General features: G+C 39.3%; 1 protein-coding gene and 1 long non-coding RNA gene across 2 annotated transcripts; both read right to left on the bottom strand.

Annotated features, from left to right (window-relative positions):
* Window positions 1–626: 626 nt before the first annotated feature.
* LOC310692506 (vomeronasal type-2 receptor 26-like) lies at window positions 627–6,384 on the bottom strand (the record flags this gene model as incomplete). The annotated part of the gene is made up of 6 exons (XM_083473452.1): window positions 627–1,537; window positions 2,452–2,578; window positions 2,729–2,956; window positions 3,297–4,157; window positions 5,501–5,792; window positions 6,239–6,384. 6 exons carry the CDS (start codon window positions 6,382–6,384, stop codon window positions 627–629), a joined length of 2,565 nt encoding a protein of 854 aa, XP_083329578.1.
* Window positions 6,385–15,003: 8,619 nt separating this feature from the next.
* On the bottom strand, window positions 15,004–18,098 carry LOC310691999. Its single transcript, XR_014518639.1, has 2 exons — window positions 17,780–18,098; window positions 15,004–15,846 (listed from the first exon to the last, which is right to left on the bottom strand). It is a non-coding gene; the product is annotated as an uncharacterized lncRNA (long non-coding RNA).
* Between the last annotated feature and the right edge of the window lie 1,959 nt (window positions 18,099–20,057).

The following is a 20,057-nucleotide window of genomic DNA, read 5'->3' on the forward strand; positions in this document are numbered from 1 at the left end:
CATGCATGAATGCTATGACTTAGTAATGTATTGTGTTTGCAAACCCCGTAAAAGCTTCGTTTAAATGTGCCTTAGGGCAGTTCCCTTAACTGGCAATTCTCTGAACAACTGGTTTTGGGAGGCTCCCGTATTCCAATAGCTGCTTTAATAAACTGGGTCCCAACTGGATGCTGAGCTTCTATATATCTCTTGGTTCTGTTTATCTTTAAGGTGTTATATTCTCATCTGGGCATAAGCCATTAAGAGCTGGTTTAGGAATAAATACTTATCACAAACTCATCTCATCATAATTCTGACTGACTATTCTTCATGATATATCTGTGATGCATCACCTTCAACTATAGCAGGATCTGCTTGTTTCATTTAATATATATTGTAGACACTGTAAATATCAAAAGGTGTCTTTAGAGGAGGTTGCCTCTGTTGGCTCCATGTCCAAGGATTGGCCATCTGATAGTTCTAAAAAAAAATCTAATTCTTGAATAGGCTACAATGGTATTCAAGAACTCAAACTGAAAAAGTCTCCCTTGTGGAGGTGGTTCATTCAACAATTCCCCTGAGATTTCCCCTTCTTTTTCCTCTAAAGGTGTCATAATGTATTATTCTACATATTTCAAAATGGACAATTACATTCTTTGAGGTTTTCTCCTGATCAGCTGTTCCTTGTTGTTCAACTCAGGTCTCAAGACAATTATGTAACATTTTGGGGAAAAGATGCAACCCAGCAGTCCAGCACTGGAAGTTAAAATAGAGAAGATCTCCACTGCCACCATGTATTTTCCCTTTGTACTCAGGTAGGAAGGAATAAATGATAACCAAACACTGCAAAAGACAAACATGCTGAAAGTGATGAACTTGGCTTCATTGAAACTGCCAGGTAACTTTCTGGCAAGGAAAGCCACAGTGAAACTGACAAATGCCAGGAATCCCAGGTAGCCAAGCACACAGTAGAACATAATCACAGACCCCTCATTGCATTCTAACACAATTTCTGAAGGGAAGGAGTGCATGTCAACATCTGGGAATGGGGAAGAGGTTGCAAGCCAAACAGTACAAATAAGTGCTTGCAGGAGGGAGCAGGAAAGAACAATGCAGCTGGCCAGACTCTTTCCCACCCACTTCCTCATTTTGGATCCAGGTTTGGTGGCCATGAAAGCCAGAACTACCGTGATGGTTTTTGCCAGCACACAAGCCACAGCCAATGAGAAGATGATGCCAAAAGCACTTTGTCGGAAGAGACACATCACCATACGGGGTTCTCCAATAAACAGAAATGCACAAAGGAAGCAAAGCAGGAGTGAGATGAGGAGAGTATAGGTGAGATCCCGGTTGTTGGCTTTGACAATGGGAGTATTGTGGTGTTTTATAAATGTTGCAAGCACTAGAGTTGTGATCATAGAAGATGAAAGAGCTAAAGAGGCTAAACAGAGGCCCAAAGGTTCTTCATAAGACAAGAAGCTGACGTCCTTCGGAATACATTGGTCTTGTCTTTTGTTTGGATATTTTTCATCTGGGCATTTATGACAATCACTTGTATCTGAAAAAAGGATGGAATCTTTGTGTAGCTAGAAATTATAGCACCACACAATAAACATATGGCTGTAATCTTTTAATGCCTATGTAAATCATCTGAGTATTGTAAGGAGCTTAGCCTAGAATCTTGTTGCGGGTTTGGTGTGGAGGGGCATTAAAAGCAAAGTTAACTGTCACCACAGTCCTAAGATGGTGAAACTCACAGCACTGACTGCATCTACAGATCTCATTTCTCCATGGTTCACAGCTTTGGATGTAGCACAAATCCAGCATGTCTTTGTCTCTTAACTTCTCAGCCTTCTGCCTGCTTCCAGCTCAGCTCTCACACTCCACAAGGCTATGATTCTCCATCTACCTGCCAGGTGGGGTGGGATGGGGGAAGGCCCATCCATTTGTCCAGAAGGAACCATCACTTAGTTGCAGCTCTTGTAATCCAAATCATTATTTTAGGATGGGGGTCATAATGCCCAGCCACAGCCATTACCTAATTAAAGAGATCCTTATGAAGGTGCTTAAGTGACACACTAAGGACATTATCTTACAACTGCCCAGTTAGCAATGGAATCTTTCAATGCACTATCACCTCCAAACCTACAACAATATTCAAGGCTAAGCTCAAGTATATTCCAATGCTTAAATGTCTGATTTAAGAAGACATTAAGACATTGCAACCACATGTTTTTAAATGTTGCAGTAGAAATTATCCACTGGTGCACAAATGAAAGCCAGGACAATCTATTTAAGGAAATTAAGCTCAACTCTGATGACAGAGAGAAATGTCTGGTTTTGAAAGGCATGAAAAAGTGTTTCTTCAGCTGATATGCTGCTGCTCAAAAAGAAACCCAAATCTTAATATCTAATTATTAGAGGAAGCTGAGCTATATCTTTCTGGTAATGCTGTATATAACATTTTTTTACCTTTCTGGTCTGAAATCTTTCCTTCTGGACATGGAATGCAATCATAGCAGCAAAATGCCTCACCCTCCTTCACTGTCTTGCAAGAACCAGGGTAACAACTCTCACTGCACACAGATAGAGGCTGTGCCTAAAGTGTAAGTGAAAGGGGTTAATGATAATCTTGATGATAAGGAGCTTGGAGCCCTTAAAATCTAGACTAATTCTCGAAAGTTACACAACATTCACAAAATCCAGCATTTAATAGGGGCAGTAGAGTATTATCCAAAATTGTCTCTACCTGGTTAAATCCCCTGTGCCATCTTATAGCATCCTCGTTGATTTTGAACGCTTGGTCTGGAGGAGCTTGGGGATCCAGCCTCCCAACTTTCACTCTATGAAAGGACTGGTTTGTGGGGAAAATCCAGTTCATGATATCAAAACCAGCTGCTAACTCCCCATTCTGGTCAAAGGAAACTTTCCCCCCTGCACTGTTGTTAAATGAGACACCTTTCAAAAACCGGTGGAGCTGAATTGAAAGGGAAAGAGCAAGAATTAGAAAATACTGCAATTAGAGCTTGTATGCAAAATGATAAATGTGAAATAGATTCCACTCGCGAGGTTTCCCAAATAGAACATATTATGAATGCTATTTTCATTAAAATTCACATTTTGGGGCTCACATTGCCCCCAATATATGTTCCTTTCTCGTTCACATTATTCGATTGTAGAACACCATTGTAAAATTAGAATAATTTCCAATTTCAGAGGAAAGCTGCATGCATATTTATGTTTTAATTTGGGGAGTGTGTTTGTATACATTAAAATATAAATAGAATGACTTTTCCTCTATCTCTAATATTCATTACCTGCCAAAGGCATTGGCCCTGATATTTCTTCATGCCTCTGTTCTTCATTACACTGTGCTTGAGACTAGATGAGGACATAGCATGTAAAGCATGGGCCATAACATAGACAGCATTGTAGATACTGTAGCTGTGGGAGGTCATGCTCATTTCAAAAAAAGATGCAGGGAGACTCTCCAGCTTTTCCTCCCCAGTGCAAATGTCTCCATCCAACTTGACCACATCTGTATTTGGGAATACACAGCCAAAGGCCTGTTGCCAGAAGTCCTTGATAAAACCATCTTTTGTGGTGCTGGATGGGTTTCTACTTGTAACAAATTCTTTTAATCCTGGTAGATCATTGGTGTGAATTGTAAATGAGAGAGATCCATGGATTATTTCTGTATCCCAAGTCCTCTGATACACCATTGAAGTGAGGTCCATCTGGGCTGTTATTATCCACACTATACCTTTTGACTTCTTCTTTATATGATCTTGTTCTGACAGGTATGGAAACCATCTCAACAACACAGTCCCATAGGATTCTCCATATGCCACCACTACATGGGCTTTACTGTCTATGATTTTGTCATGTATTTTACCCCCCTTGTTAAACATGTCATTAATATCAGTGACAACAGTAAATGTTTGGCTTCTTTCTATAAAGGCAAAGCAGATACCACTCTGGGAAAAAGGCGAAACTACACTTTGCACAAATCTTTCTCCATTGTCATTATCCATAGTTAGTAGTCCAATCCAAGTCCACCTGAAATGCAGAAGCAAAGAAAGAATCCCTGCAAACTGACTGTCTTCTCTGGGCACCATCTGGTAGAATGGGATGCCTGGCGTTTTATCATTCATCACTGGAGCAGGGCCATAGATGAGCTAAAGAAAAGGGTGGAAAGGAAAGAATGGGATTGTATTCTTGTGAATTTGGAGGAGAAAGTAGGTTGTATGCCTACATACATAAGACCCTTAGAAGGTTATTAACAGCTAGAACCAGCAAATGTTTAAATCTAAGGGAGGATTCAAGTCGTTAAATACCCAGACAGGCTTCTTGCTAACAGTCCTCTAAGTATGGGTCGTTAACGTAACAAAGAAAGTGTCTCTGTGTCTGATAAAAATTGGGTGGGTGCCCTTCTCTCAACTCATTGGAAGTTACCGTATTTTTCGCTCTATAACACGCACCTGACCATAACACACACATAGTTTTTAGAGGAGGAAAATCCGTAGGCATGCCACCCATAGGTATTCCCTCCATAACACGCACAGACATTTCCCCTTACTTTTTAGGAGGAAAAAAGTGAGTGTTATGGTGCAAAAAATACGGTAGTTAGAAATGACCAAGACAAAGCTGAGTTCTGTTTGTGTGTCAGCAAGAAGCTGGAAATAGCAGGCTAGGAAGCCAGAGAGAGATAGCCATGCTTCATTTCTTCTTGAATCAGAGGCTGTGGCTATTGGAGTAGACCCTTTGGGATGTTAATGAATCCAAGACTGCAGCCATGGGAGAAGCAAGATCCTTTTGGTGTGTTAATGCTGTGAACCTCTCCATCATAGGCTCAGGGTGTATATATGCATAAGCAAACGATGTATCATAAAGACTATGCCGTCTCCACTGCATTTTATTTCAAGGGAAAGAGAAACCCTGGGTAAGCGCCTGGAACCTCAAATTGCTCAGAGATTGGGATGGTAGGCAACAGTATGTTATGAAGTCCTAGTCAGAGTAGACCCATTGAAATGAATGACTCTCCATAATGCATGTGCATTAACTTCAATGGTTTAATATGAGTAGGACCAGTGTTGAGTAGACAGAATGTTCGAAGAAAAATACACCCACTTTTTGTCAGTAATATTTTCAGTAAACTTGAAATGTTAGTGGCTTTTCCTTTCAGTAGAGGTTCATGTGGCTGAGCCAGTCAACTTCTCAGTAGCATAAATAACAACTAGGGATTTATTTATTTTAAGTAATTTAAGAACATGCACAGAGGTTTATTTCACAGATGTGAAAGAGGAAATGTGACAAAGTACTAGAACTGTAAAAGTACACATAGAACCAGTGCTTTTACTGGGGGTATTCAATGGTACATAGGTGAACCTTTCTCTCTCCAAATGTTAACATTGTGGCATTTTCTGTAACAACCTCATGGTGAGTCCTGGCACCTTTTTTTCTCAAAGAAGACAAAAAGCACTGCATAGAACAACACACACACACACGAGACCCAGCATACCTGTGGAATCTTGTAAATATCCACAAGTGTTGCCACTTGAAGTGAGGTTGGGGGGTCCAGTCCCCCAATGACTCCAATCAGGTTAGTTTGGACATCACAATTGTAATTTGGAACAAAACCTCCCAAGGTGTATATGAGTAGCATTGTAGCATGGTAGGTCCACTTGTCAGTGAAATAGCTGTCATAGATGTGGAAGCCCAAGGTGACATTGTGTAAGAGCTGAGGGTTTTCATTGATCTCTTTTACTGCAAATACCAAGGCCAGGATGTGCTGATAATTCTTAGGTACTACACTAGAAGGTAAGTTGTATTCTGAATCATAAGGAACAATTACATGTTGTAAAAAGTATTGCAAATGTTATAAAAATAATGTATTCTATATCTCATCTCATTATTCATATTCATCTAACAATTTTCTTGAGGTAACCTTACCTTTCGGTGGCCCACACAAATTTTAAATCAACAACAACCAAATGTTACCATTGTTCATCAAAACATATGCTTTCCTATTCTTTATCAGTAAAGTAGCAATTCAGAGCAGGGTGTTCCAAAATGGTATAATTTAAGATCTTCAGGATATGATATTTGATACAAATGACTGGGCATAGCTTTCCCTCTTTTTTTAAATAACAGTTGTTTCTTTGGATAGATTATTGCCTTTCAAACAAATACTTAATGGAATGAAAATTAAGACTAATAACTAATATTAGTTTACAAAATATTATAGTTAAGCCCTTACGCAAGCTCTTCAGGCAAAGGTGATGGGGGTCTTTCAATGAAGCTGATTGCATTGGAGATGATGAAAGTGTGGGAAGCGATAGCTCCAATGATTAGGTCTCCTGACTGGTGGTACTCATGAAGCGGAGGGTGTGGATCATCAACCATGCACTTAATGATGTGCGCTTTGCTTACCATGTGAGGAAGCAGTACCAGAAGCAAGAGGAACAATAACAGCATTGTGGGCAGAAATGTTTTCTCTAGATGCAGATTTCTTATTTTTATCTCAAAAAGCTCAGGACTAAAATATATAGGGTCAGAAATCAGATTGACACAATATTGTCTAATAGTCTTAATTCCTAAACCAGTCCTAGATTTCTGGAGGGTATATTTATATATTTATTCAGAACTGTGCTATTAGTTTTGCTGGAGTCCACAGTAAACTGCACTGTAGGGCTGAAAAGTAGCTTGTTAATTAGAGTACTTTGGATAATTAAAAAGGAAGAAGTCACCAATTCAACAAGGAGCATTCCATGTGGAATTACTGAGGACATGTTTTTCATGTCTGAAATTAACTTTTTACTTTTTACTTTTTCCAATCCATTAAGGATCTCAAGGGGCAACTGAATTGGCTGTAAGAAACAAGAAATTTGTTCAGAGCCAGGGAAAAAGGGGGTGTTTGAGCATGAGATTGTCTTGCTGCAGAACAGGGGTACCCAAAGTGAATCCTCCAAAAGTTGTTAGACCCCCCCAACCCCATCGTAACTGATGACAGACCAGGCAGATGGGATTTTGAGTCCAAAAACCTATTGAGTACAAGACTTTGTCTATGCCTGTTTTAGGACACAATCAGTGGTTTGAAGTGGTTCGCGCTGCCAAACACCCCACCCCCAATTTGGTGCTGCTGCATTGGCCTTGCTTTGGATTGGGTTGCCTGCTTTGGAGCAAGCACTGGGTAGGAATTTTTCCATTTGGCAGATTAGCTTCGGCCACTTGGTTTTCGCCTACCCCCTTAGCAATCGTCACAACTTTGTAAGGTTTGGTGGTTAGGCATTGGTTTATAGAAATGTGTGGAAGGGGAGGTGTGGCCATTACCTGCCCCTCCAGAATTAGGGTATTCCAGTAAAGTAATCTGGGGGTCCTGGATCTCGTCCAAAGTCAGCTTGAGGGGCTAGGGCAATGCCAGGACGACAGGAACCATGGGGTGAGCTTCAATCGATTTTCACCAATATTGCTACCCTGGTTTGGTGTTTACCCTTTCAGAATGCGAGCTAGATAGGCAGGAATCACTTATATTCCCTGGCCAATGCCTAGGCCAATACCGCTCAATTTGTTTTGTAATCAATAAAGTTGTGGCCTAAATTTTGCCCTAAAACTTAAATTAAAATTATGTATCCGTTGAAGTTATTTACTTGGAAAGGGCTTGGGGTCCTCAGGGCACAAATCACAGTTACATTAGACAGGAGAGGAAGTGAGAGGACAAACAGAATAAGCCAGTAAAAGGAACACCAATAATTTTTTAATTTTTTTAAATTATTTTCATGGTGGATGAAGTTACAGCCGTACCTTGGTTTTTGAACAGCTTTGTTCTTGAATGTTTGGGCACCTGAACGCCGCAAACCTGGAAGTGTGTGTTCTGGTTTGCGAACTATTTTTGGAAGCCAAACATCCAATGGGGCTTCCATGGCTTTCAATTGGTTGCAAGAGCTTCCTGCATCCAATCAGAAGCCATGCTTTGGTTTCTAAATGTTTTGGAAGTCAAACAGAATTCTGGAATGGATTCTATTTGACTTCCAAGTTACGGCTTTATATGATATGCAATGAAGTTGTACTCACGGTAGGCATATTGAAATTAATTATCTTGGTGATGTCAGGTCCATTAATTCCAATAGATCTACTTTGAATAAAACTTCATTGAACACCACTCATTATTTTTAGGATCTAAGCTGATATCCCTCTAAATATCAGTGGTGGGGAAACATGATCAGGAAACAGTTATTGTGTTCAAATCCTGTTTGTGAGCTTCATATAGGTATCTGATTGGACATCCAAAGAGAATACGGACCTAAATGTATCTTTGTCTGTTCTGTTTGCGTTCTCTTTTCTTTACTATTTTAAAATGTTTATTTGTTAAATGATTGTTACTATTTATTTACTGTTACTTTTTATTTTTTAAAATAAAAAATTCCTTCCAGTAGCACCTTAAAGGCCAACTAAGTTAGTTCTTGGTATGAGCTTTCGTGTGCATGCACACTTCTTCAGATACACTGAAACGGAAGTTGCCAGATCCTTCTATATAGTGAGAAGGTGGGGAGGGGTATTACTCAGAAGGGTGGTGGGAATGGGTGATTGGCAGATAGCTGAGATGAGCCTGTTGACGACTCTTAACGGCTGCAATAGGTCTTACAGGAAAAGGCAAGTGGTGAGAAGGTGAAAAATGGCTTAGTCATGTATAATGAGATAAGAATCCAATGTCTTTGTTCAGACCAGGTCTCTCCATGGTTTTAAGTTTGGTAATGAGTTGCAATTCAGCAGTTTCTCTTTCCAGTCTATTTCTGAAATTCCTTTGTAGTAAAACAGCTACTTTGAGATCTTGTATAGAATGTCCTGGGAGATTGAAGTGTTCTCCTACTGGTTTCTCTGTTTTGTGATTCTTGATGTCTGATTTATGTCCGTTTATTCTTTGGCGTAAGGTTTGGCCTGTTTGTCCAATATAGAGAGCTGAAGGACACTGTTGGCATTTGATGGCATACACAATGTTAGACGATGAGCAATTAAATAGTCCCGAGATGTTATGTGTGATGTTGTTGGGGCCAGTAATGGTGTTGTCCGGGTGTATGTCCGGGTGTATGTGGCAGCAAAGTTGGCATCTGGGTTTATTGCAGGCTCTTTTTTGTTGCTGTTAAAAGAAATATATTTTTCTCATATATAATAAACTTCATAGGCATTACGAGTCTGCATTTCCTGCTCATAAATATATAATTTTTCATTACATATTTTACAGGATCAGCAAAGAATAGGGCAATGAAGAAATACATACACTAAACTCTGATAAAAGCAACTACTGTATGTTTTGAGAAATTTGGGTCTGATTACATACTTTTGGGTCTGATTACATCTTTTCTTCTTTCAGATGTGAATGACTATTATAAATGCACCAGTAAAGATTATCCAAACTGGAAACAGAATGTGTGTATTCCCAAAGATTTGACATTCTTATTTTATGAACAACCTTTGGGAATCTGCTTAAGCTTCTCTACTCAACCCACCCTCCCCCAAATTCCAGATGCTGATAGTAAGTCAGTTGTTGAAGAAATAATATTACAATGTAATGAGGGGTGTGTTTTATGGTGTCTTGTGCTACATGGGCTTCTTGGCCATTGCCTGTTTTTCTGTGACTTTCCTTGCCAGGAAATTACCAGTCAGTAAGTTCAAGATAAGTTGATCACTTTCAGCATGTTGGTCTTCTGCAGTGTGTAGTTCGCCTTTTTCCAACCTATCTGAGCTCCAAGCCAAGATTGATGGTTGCTGTGGATATTTTTTTTATCTTACCTACCAAGGCTGGCTTGCTGTGTTGCATCTTTTCTCCAAAATGTTACCTTTACCTACATTATTGTCTTGCGGCCAGAACTAAGCAATATGGAAAAGTTCATAAGAAGAATGAACTGAAAAACGAGTCTCTGTTCCTTCAGTGGAGCTTTTTGAGACACATTAATTGTTTTTAAGTTCTGAAATGTGATGGTAGCTATCTTAGAAGGAAACTCTCAGAGGCATTCTCATATACAATAGAATTCACTTTTTGAATCAAAGCAGTAACAAGTATTACAGCAAAGGGTCCAATGAATCTCTCCTATGAATGAACCTCAGTGATAGAAATGGATACATTAAATATTTAGTAGAGGTAATTTCCTAGGATTGCCATATAGCTTGAATACAGAATTTGTCAGCAGTGTCCTGGTGGATATTGCTTCCATCCCCCCAAAAAAGTTCAGGAAAATTCAGCCAGCCCTTACTAAATTTTCAATTTCAACATTCTCTACATAAAGTATTTTCTGTATGCTTGATTCTTCTGTTCTGTGTATTTATTTGGAATAAGCAATGACAATGCTCATGGGCCCTTTTCATTTACCCTAGTTTATTTATTAATTTATGCACGAACTCTTAAAAGCTATTAAATTGGTGGATTGTTTTCAAAAACTGCTTTCATTATTGTGAACAGCATCAGTTGCAATGGTGCTAAGAAACATAGCTGCACCAACCACACTCTAACAGTGAGTGGAGGACTGACAACCCTCGGGAACAGAGGCTTAGACATTTTCTCTGCTCATTTTCCATGTCTCCCACTCTAAAGAAGATACTTGTAGAACATCTTCTAAGCCCTCTAGTTTAGTGCTGCTGCTACAGGATGCCCATAAATCACAATTGTGAGCTATATGTTTGCATTTGTGAATGAGAGTTTGCCATGACTCCCTCTCATTCAAGGAACTGAAACACTCTTATTTTCAATCTTTCCATTTATAAAATCAATCAAAACCTAGTTTAAAAAACATGAATCTTCTATCTAGTCCCACACCTAAGACTCATTCTTTCCTTGCCATAGGCCAGTCCAAGCCCACCACGATTATTTTTGTTCAAATAAGTTCAAAACTTCTGCTAACACAGAAGAATTATTTTCTTCTTCAAATCCACAATTCCCTGACTTTGGCTTGGCAATTACTTCACCCATTAATTATCATAAAGAGTGTAATCAATTCTGCTGCTTGTAAAAAAAAAAAAAGCTCTAAGGCAAAGTTAAAATTAAAATCAAGAAATCATATTGTATGTGAAGGATGTCATAAATATACCTTCTTGCATTCAGAGAAAGGTTTAGGCACTAGAAACAGGAACTTTAGTATGATTACTGATATTTGTGTTCAGGGATCTTGATTTCAGGTTTCTTAGAAAACTGTCTGAACATTCTGGTCAGGCCATTAAAATCATATTCCTTAAGCATAGCATCATAGATAAAAAGAGAAAAACCTACAAATATAGTAGAATAACGAGCATTTCTGTCTAGCATAATGGCATTAGTGGTTTTGCTGCTGGTACTGCTTCCCCATATAACATCTGAAACTCACATTCGTATGTGCAGGGTCCAGCACCCACCTCAGCCTGTTCATAGATACTATCAGAATGGAGACCTCATCATTGGTGTCATTGCTTCTCAGAGCTTCATTGTCTCTAGCTCAATAGACTTCACTGAACAGCCACCTCCAACACTGAACGAAGACTTAATGTGAGGAAGTGCTGCCTTTTTTAAATTTTTTTTTTAAAAATCTATTTCCTACCTTTCCTCCCCCCCCCCTTCTTTTCTGCTCGGAGGTGAGATATTGCAGTAAGATCAGTTTTTGGAGCATCAGGCTCCCAGTAGTGAATTATGGTGTTAGATTGTAAAAATGCTAATACAATTAAATCAATGCAAAAAAAGAGGGGGAGGAGACGCTGGTTTAATTTTATATGGCCACAGAAGAAGTGACCTTATGACTCATAATGATTGGGTCCATGGTACTGACTTTGGCCTTACATTAATGCTCAGTGGGGAGGATCCCATTAATCATTGGACTGGAGTAGCTATGCTAGAACTGTTTTAAGCACTATCTTATCTTACTTTATCAATTCCTGCATGTCACCAAGTTACTCCAATTCACTTACACATCATCCCATCTTACATCTTCCTTTCTCAATTTATGCATTCATGCTCTGTGAACATTCCTTTCTATGCTGTAGAAGGTAAATGAGATTGCTTCAACATTTGTTTCTTTAGTTTGATCGAAATAATAGGAATCTATCAGCCAATGAAAGTGTAATATTCTTTAATTAAATTATATTAGTTCCTCCATCCTCTGTTTTATTTCATCTTCTTGTACAATTCTGTTTCATCAAACTTTTTATTTTGTTATAAATATGTGTAAATACCTATCTATGAAAGGTTAAATAAAAAGGGCAAAAATAAGACATTGGGTGATGAATGCTGATAGTGCAGAAAAAGGATGTTATCAGTAGAAAGTGTATTGTATTAGAACACAATTGCAAAGAGTGGATAGGTTTGAGACGGCATTAAATCACATTTTCAAATTGATTTAAATCATATGGATCATTTTAGTGCATTCTACTCTAAATAGTACTTTTCCAGAGACGTATCAGTGTTGCATTTTTAATGATAAACAGTGATATTGGCAGCTGTTTAATATTTTTGTAATTTGTATTTGAATAAGCCTCTATACTGAAACAATCCTGATGATGAATAGGCAGATAAGAGTGGCATCTTCTTGTTCTTGTTATATCTTTCTGATACACAATGAAACTATCATTCTAGTATAGTACCTAATAATTACCAACACATCCTGGCCTTGGCCTTCTCAGTAAAGGAGATCAATGAAAATCCTCAGATCTTACCCAATATCACCCTGGGCTTCCACATTTATGACAGCTATTTCAATGCCAAGGCGACGTATCATGCCACTATACTACTTACTTCAACTCTGGAGAGATTTGTCCCCAATTACATATGCAATATCCAGAATAATCTAATAGCAGTCGTTGGGGGACTGGACTCTGAAATCTCCCTTCATGTGGCAAATGCCTTGGATATTTACAAGATTCCACAGGTAGGATGTACACGTGTGTTGATATTATTGCCAGTGCTTTTTTTCTGGGGGGACGCAGGGAGACACATACCCCTAAACATTTTTTGAATCCAAGTTTGGCCTAATTGAAGGGCAGTTTTTCGATATGAATAGGAAAATGAAACTACCCCTAAACTTTTTTTTTTTTAAAAAAGCACTGATTATTGTTATTTTTATTAAGCTCCATTTATGTGCAGGTTTCCATCCCAAGGCACTTAACATATAACAAAATAGAGCAGGGAAGCAACAGAGCAAGTAGTGAAATGGTAGCATAGATAATAGGTAGAGAATTATTATGTCAGTATTAGAGTAGCACATACTTTGGTTTAGTTGCAGTAAGTAAATGGATTGTGGCAGTGGTTCCAAGCCACTGACAATTGCTATGGATCTTGGGAGACCACTTAATAGTTTTTCTGGGTCTTGTGCCAATTGTAATACGCTGTGTTGTATTATATTTAATTGTATTTTACAGACACACCACCAAACCCCTGGATGCAGCTTATGGCCACTTGGACTAAGGGATAGGTAGTTGAAAGGTTTATAACCAGACATGCCCAAATCAACAGATTCAAGTTCAGGCAAAACATCTGAGAGTGTCTTGTTGGGTAGCTACCCAACCCCTTCAAAAATGTACACCTAACTTACAGTTTGATTATAAGGACAATTGATATGTTACTGCAGAAATATAAGCATCTTGTTTTCCATTTCCACTTTCCATTTATCTTTAGCTAACATACAGTCCTGCTCCAGTGATGAATGATAAAACTCCAGGCCTTCCCTTCTACCAGATGGTCCCTAATGAAGCCATTCAGTATACAGGAATTCTTTCTTTACTTCTGCATTTTGGGTGGACATGGATTGGGCTTGTTGTTATGGATACCTCAGATGGAGAAAGATTTGTGCAAACTGTAGTTCCACTGTTTTCACAGAATGGGGTCTGTTTTGCTTTCATAAAAAGAATTCCAATATTGACTTTTATTGCTGACGTTAAGAATGTGATAGAAGAGGGCGCAAACATACATGATGAAGTAATGGGCAGCAAAGCCAATGTATTGGTTGCCTATGGAGAATCGTATTCCTTGGCATTTTTTAGATTTCTTCCATATATATCACAACAAGAACACAAGTCAGGTGAATCAAAAGGTAAAGTCTGGATAGGAACAGCGCAGGTGGAACATACTTCATTTGTTTTTCAAAAGTCATGGGATGATGAACTATTCTATGGTGCTCTCGCCTTCAGAATTCACTCCAATGATGTCCCACAGTTTCATGAGTTTGTTGAGAGCATAAATCCATTCAACAGGACAGGAGATGGTTTTATCAGGGACTTCTGGCAAAATGCCTTTGGCTGTGGATTTCCAATTCATGCTCTGGATGAGGAGAAGGGGGGCTTTTGCACTGGGAAGGAGAAACTGGAAAGCCTCCCTCATTCTTTTTTTGAAATGAGCATGACTGGTCATAGCTACAGTATCTACAATGCTGTCTATGTTGTTGCCAATGCTTTCCATAAAATGTCCTTCACTAGACTTAAAAGAAGTGCAGTAGTGGAGGAAGAAGGACTGAAACATCAAAAACAACTTTCATTGCTGGTAAGGAACTTAAAGTTCGCTTGTAGATGAACGGAATATTTTGAGTGAAATAATAGATCATAATGTGCAAACAAAATGTTTGCTAAATTCTTTATGATCTCATATTTTCATCTTAATTCTAGTTACCACAATCCAGAATGAAAGAAAAAAAGTTCAACTTTCATACAGCAATCTTGTTTCTTCTTCTTGGGGCCTATGAGGTTAACATTAGCCCAGATCACACTGCTGCACTTTTGGCTTACATTGTATCACCTCCTGTGTTGTTTAGTGTAGTGATGGATAGAATCCATCTTCCCACATCTTCACAGAAATGAACTAGTGTTATTTCCATAGCTTAAAATGATGAATGGGTTGGTGAAATATTTTCATGTGCACAGCTACTCAAATCAGCCCAAACAGTCCTTGTCTTCTGTTCATTCTGCACACACCATTACTATTTTGTCTGAAACATTCAACCCCATCACTTTTGATCAGGAAAAAATGTTCAAACAATAAATGGGTTTAAGCAACAAAAAAGACTTTTGATTGTGACCTGCATTGTGAGGTTGCTTTATTTTGACAACTGCCACAATTGTTTTTGGTATCCCTTTCAATGTAGCTCCATCATTCCCTGAGAAGTATCTCATTTAACAACAGCGTGGGGGAAATGGTTTCCTTTGACAATAACAGACAGTTTGTAGCTGGATTTGATGTTACTAACTGGGTTAATTCTGGAGAAGAACCTGTAGTGAAAGTTGGGAAGATGGATCCCAAGGCTCACCCAGGCCAAGCATTCACCATCAATGAAGATGCCATAACATGACACATTTGGTTTAACCAGGTAAGATTCACCAGCCAGCAATCTGGTAGCTATTCTTTAATACTTGTATGAGAAGAAAGTCACTGTCTTTGTGTCTGTGCGTGTGTCTCTGTGTACTTTTAAAAATTTGCTAAATAATGGCAAACTCCAAAAAAAAGTAATTAATGTGAATAGAAACACAATAAATTTATGGAAAAATATATCAACTGACCATTCGAAAACTATTATTAGTTTTAAATATATGATGGGCCTCTGCCGTTTTATCCCAAGAGAACACAGTATTATAGGATGAAGCCATGGAATAGTGAATCCCATGGATGTCTGCACCCCCAGTAAAAGTCTTCTTTCTTTTTCATGACTAGACGCAACCTCTTTCTGTGTGTACAGAGAGTTGCCATCCTGGTTCCAGCAAGAAAGTGAAGGAGGGGGAGCCATTTTGTTGCTATGATTGCATCCCATGTCCAGAAGGGAAGATTTCAGACCAGGATGGTAAGAAATAGACTGTACAAGATTAAGTCCAAGCCGATATAGCATACAAAATTGTTTTTGTTTTCTTCTATTGGGACTGGATGTGAACCTGAAGAAGAATAAAAAATAATTTGTACTATATCTCTCTGGAGAATCATGTGCCCCTCCTTATATACTAATATTCAAATAGCCATCATTCAGTGTTCAGCTGGGATACATGAATGCAAAAACATATATGCAGATAGGCATGTGCAATATCCCCGCCCCCAAATATCACTAGCCACACTTCTGTGTGATCAAAAGAAAAGTCTGAAGGAGCCTTGTCAGTGCATTTGCCAGAACATGTTTATAAGCCTCCTTGTGAAGATAAGGCCACATTCCTGATCAGGCCACATTCCTGATCATGAGGATACTTTTACGCATACCAGCAAATGCATGTACACATCACTAGAAAGTGATGAATTGAGTTTTCCCCATCTCATGTTGCTTTCTCAGATATGCAGTAATAGGTCTGTTACTACAACTGTGCAAGTGATTCAGCTGAATCAAAGTTTTTATCCACATCTGGCAGATTTGGGCTGTTCGAGGTGACACTCAACTTAGCTTGAGACAGCTTTGGATTGTTGAAGGTTGGTGACCCAGAATAATCTAGGGCTGCCTGAGGGAAAGGCATAAGGCAGAAAGGAAAGGCAGGAGTTAGGTGGGAAGAAGGAGATACTGCATAAATAAAGTAGGCCGAAGCTTCTTGGCCATTCATGTATTTCCCAGTGAAGGTAGGGATGGGGTGGGGTGGGGAAGCTGTTGGAATTTGGGATGCAGGCTTTCTCATTTAGCTTCTCTTTCCTGGCTATTATCTCCCCCTTCATGGTCACCACACCACCCCTTAATGCAATACCATGCAGGATGAAATCCTTCACTTAGCAGCTGGTAAGCAAGTGATTCCACCCTACAGGATTCAGGATTGCTCCTCCTTCCTACGAGTCATCCCTTCTGGGGAGGTACTTGTGCAAGAGGAATAATATGCTCCATGCGAATCAGATCCTTTACTAAGTATAATATTCAATCCTACCTGCTGCTCCTTCACTAGGGGCTTCTCTGTTGGGAGCGCCCTTGTTAAGAAGCTGAACACCACAGGATTGAACCTTCCTGCTCTCAGTGCAATGATGTCTACTCCCTATATCTCTTTTACACACACAAACAATTTATTCTTTTGGCTGTAAGCTACCTCAATTCTTTTAAATATAAGTGTTAGGTATAAATAATAAACTCATTATGAACTTGTATCTTGAAGAAGCTACACTTAGAAAACTGGGCCTCTATCATCTATCTCGTATCTATCGCTCTATCTATCATCAATCCATCTATCTATCATCTATCATCTATCATCTATCATCTATCTATCATCTATCATCTATCATCTATCATCTATCATCTATCATCTATCATCTATCTATCTATCTATCTATCTATCTATCTATCTATCTATCTAATCTATCATCTATCATCTATATCTATCTATCTATCTATCATCTATCTATCTATCTATCTATCTATCTACCATCTATCTATCTAATCTATCTATCATCTATCTATCTATCTATCTATCTATCATCTATCTATATCAATCATCTCATCTCTCATCTCTCATCTCTCATCTCTCATCTCTCATCTCTCATCTCTCATCTCTCATCTCTCATCTCTCATCTATCATTTATCTATCTATCAGCTATTTATCATCTATCTATCTATCAATCTTTGATGAGATGTGTACCACTTATCACTAAGGTAGTGATAGGTAAATCACTATTTTATTCTTTTCCAGATTTGAGTGATTGTTATGAATGCACAGATGAAAATTATCCAAACAAAAACAGAGATTTGTGTATTCCCAAGAATGTAAGCTACCTGACATTTGAAGAGCCTTTGGGGCTCACTTTAGCCTGTTTGTCTCTTTCATGTTGTTTGATCACAGCTCTTGTCCTAGTGACCTTTATGAAGCACCATGACACCCCTATTGTGAAAGCCAACAACCGGGACCTCACCTACATTCTCCTTATCTCCCTCCTACTCTGCTTCATTTGTGCATTGCTATTCATTGGCAAACCTTGGAAGGTGACATGTCTCCTCCGGCAAACTGCTTTTGGCATCATCTTCTCTGTGGCTGTTTCTTGTGTGCTGGCAAAAACCATCACAGTTGTCCTGGCTTTCATGGCCACTAAGCCAGGATCTAGGGTGAAGAAATGGATTGGGAGAAGCCTTGCCTACTCCATTGTCATCTCCTGTTCTGTCATTCAAGCAGGCACCTGCCTTGTGTGGCTGGCAACTAATCCTCCGTTCCCAGATGTTGACACACACTCTGTGTCTGATGAAATTATACTAGAATGTAATGAGAGCTCTGTAACTATGTTTTACTGTGTTCTTGGCTACCTGGGCTTCCTGGCTATTGTTAGTTTTACTGTAGCTTTCTTTGCCAGGAAGTTACCTGACAGTTTCAATGAAGCCAAGTTTATCACTTTCAGTATGCTGGTCTTCTGCAGTGTTTGGTTATCTTTTGTTCCAACTTACTTGAGCACTAAAGGGAAATACATGGTAGCAGTGGAGATATTTTCTATCTTAACCTCTAGTGCTGGGCTGCTGGGCTTTATCTTTTCTCCAAAATGTTACATTATTTTGTTGAGGCCTGAGCTGAATGACAGGGGCCTGCTAATAAGAAGAAAGTCTTAAAGAAAGTCCTTGTCTGTGTCTTGGTTATTGCCTATGATACAGTGATGTTTGTTGCATTTATGTAATATATTTTCATGTGTGGCTGTAAGAAACAGCATTATGAATATATACCAACTCACTTTCCTCAAGACTCTTTTTCAAATTCTTCATGCATTCCATAAATTCCATAGATTTCAGACATGTTTAGAAGTTTGGATTCACAGAAGTTTGGATTCAATGGACTGTCATAAAAGTCAGACATATGATAGCATAATGCCCTAATCTAATATATGCATTTATTTATTTCTATACTGTTTGGTCATAAAAACCTCAAAGCTAGGGTTCTCACTCATCTGCCTGCTATGGCAACAGTAGTGCCTCCCAACGTCTCCTGAACTAAACTGGGAGTAGTGGTTACCTCTGCCAGTGGAAGTTACACCAACCTAATTTATACCAGCTTCATATATATGCCAGCTCTCTTACAGAACTATCATAACTTTAGGAAGCCAGCATGAATTACCTCTAATCCGGACTTCCGGGCTAGCGGAGGGAATCTGCTCCGTGGAAGACGGGTCCTGCCGCGGCGACGACGCGGGGACCCTTAGAAACCACAGGCACGGATGCCTGTGGACTTGGTGACTCAGTGGGCATCATTTGCGCCCCCGACCCGCGAAGAAGCCTTTTTGAAGGCTTCGGAGCGGGTGACGGAGAGTGGCGTGGTGCTGTGAGTAAACCGCTTCTTCTACGGAGTGAAGCCGCAAGCCATGGCCGGAGAGCGCTGACTTTTTTCCTTGAACATTCGGACTGCAAAGTAACAACCTGTGAGTAGTACGGAAATTGGACTTAAAAATCTCTTTTCCTTTGAATTCGGTACGATCGGGGGAAGCGTTAAAAGGAAGTCCGCCCCCCCCCTTCTCGCAGATAATCTAAAGCAAGAATTGGATAACTAAGGTCGAGAGACCACTTTTCTCTGTGTGAGACAAAAGTTATTTTTTCCACGATTTGGCGTTTGAAGTTTTGTGCTGGAGGATGAGAATTGATTTTTAGGAGCTGACGTGCAACCCCCCGGGATCCGGGAGCGACCCACGAGAGAGCCTGTTGAGGAGATACAAAGAGTTTGACAGCTGTCAAACGAGCTGTCAAATTTTGGAAAATCTGTTTTTTGCTATTTCTGCTGGTTAGCTTTGATTTACCTGACTTTAAGTTGCTGGAAATAAAGAAGATACAAAATAAAAACCTGACTGTTGGAGAAAAAATACAAAGTAACTAGAATCCCTCTAGAGGGGGTTCTGAGACATTACAATGGCTGCAGATGGAAAAATACAGGCTGAGTTGGATAGGATGTTCTTTCTCCTGGGAAAATTGCAAGATCAGAGTAAAGCTTTGGCTACAGACCTAACGACCTTGAACTCTAAAGTAAATAAATTTGTGGATTGTGCCAAGGACTTGACTCAAGAAAATTCTGCAGCTAAACAGGAGGAGATACGCGTTGAATTGGAGGACTGGGAAGGAGGAGCTGAAATGCCGCAGGTGAAAAAGGACAACCAGAGGCCTGAAAGAATGGATTTTAAAGAAAACAAGAACTGGATGATGAGAATGTGGGTTGAATTTGAGAAT

Source organism: Podarcis liolepis (assembly GCF_965112155.1).
Source record: "Podarcis liolepis genome assembly, chromosome: 13".
NCBI lineage: Eukaryota > Metazoa > Chordata > Lepidosauria > Squamata > Lacertidae > Podarcis > Podarcis liolepis.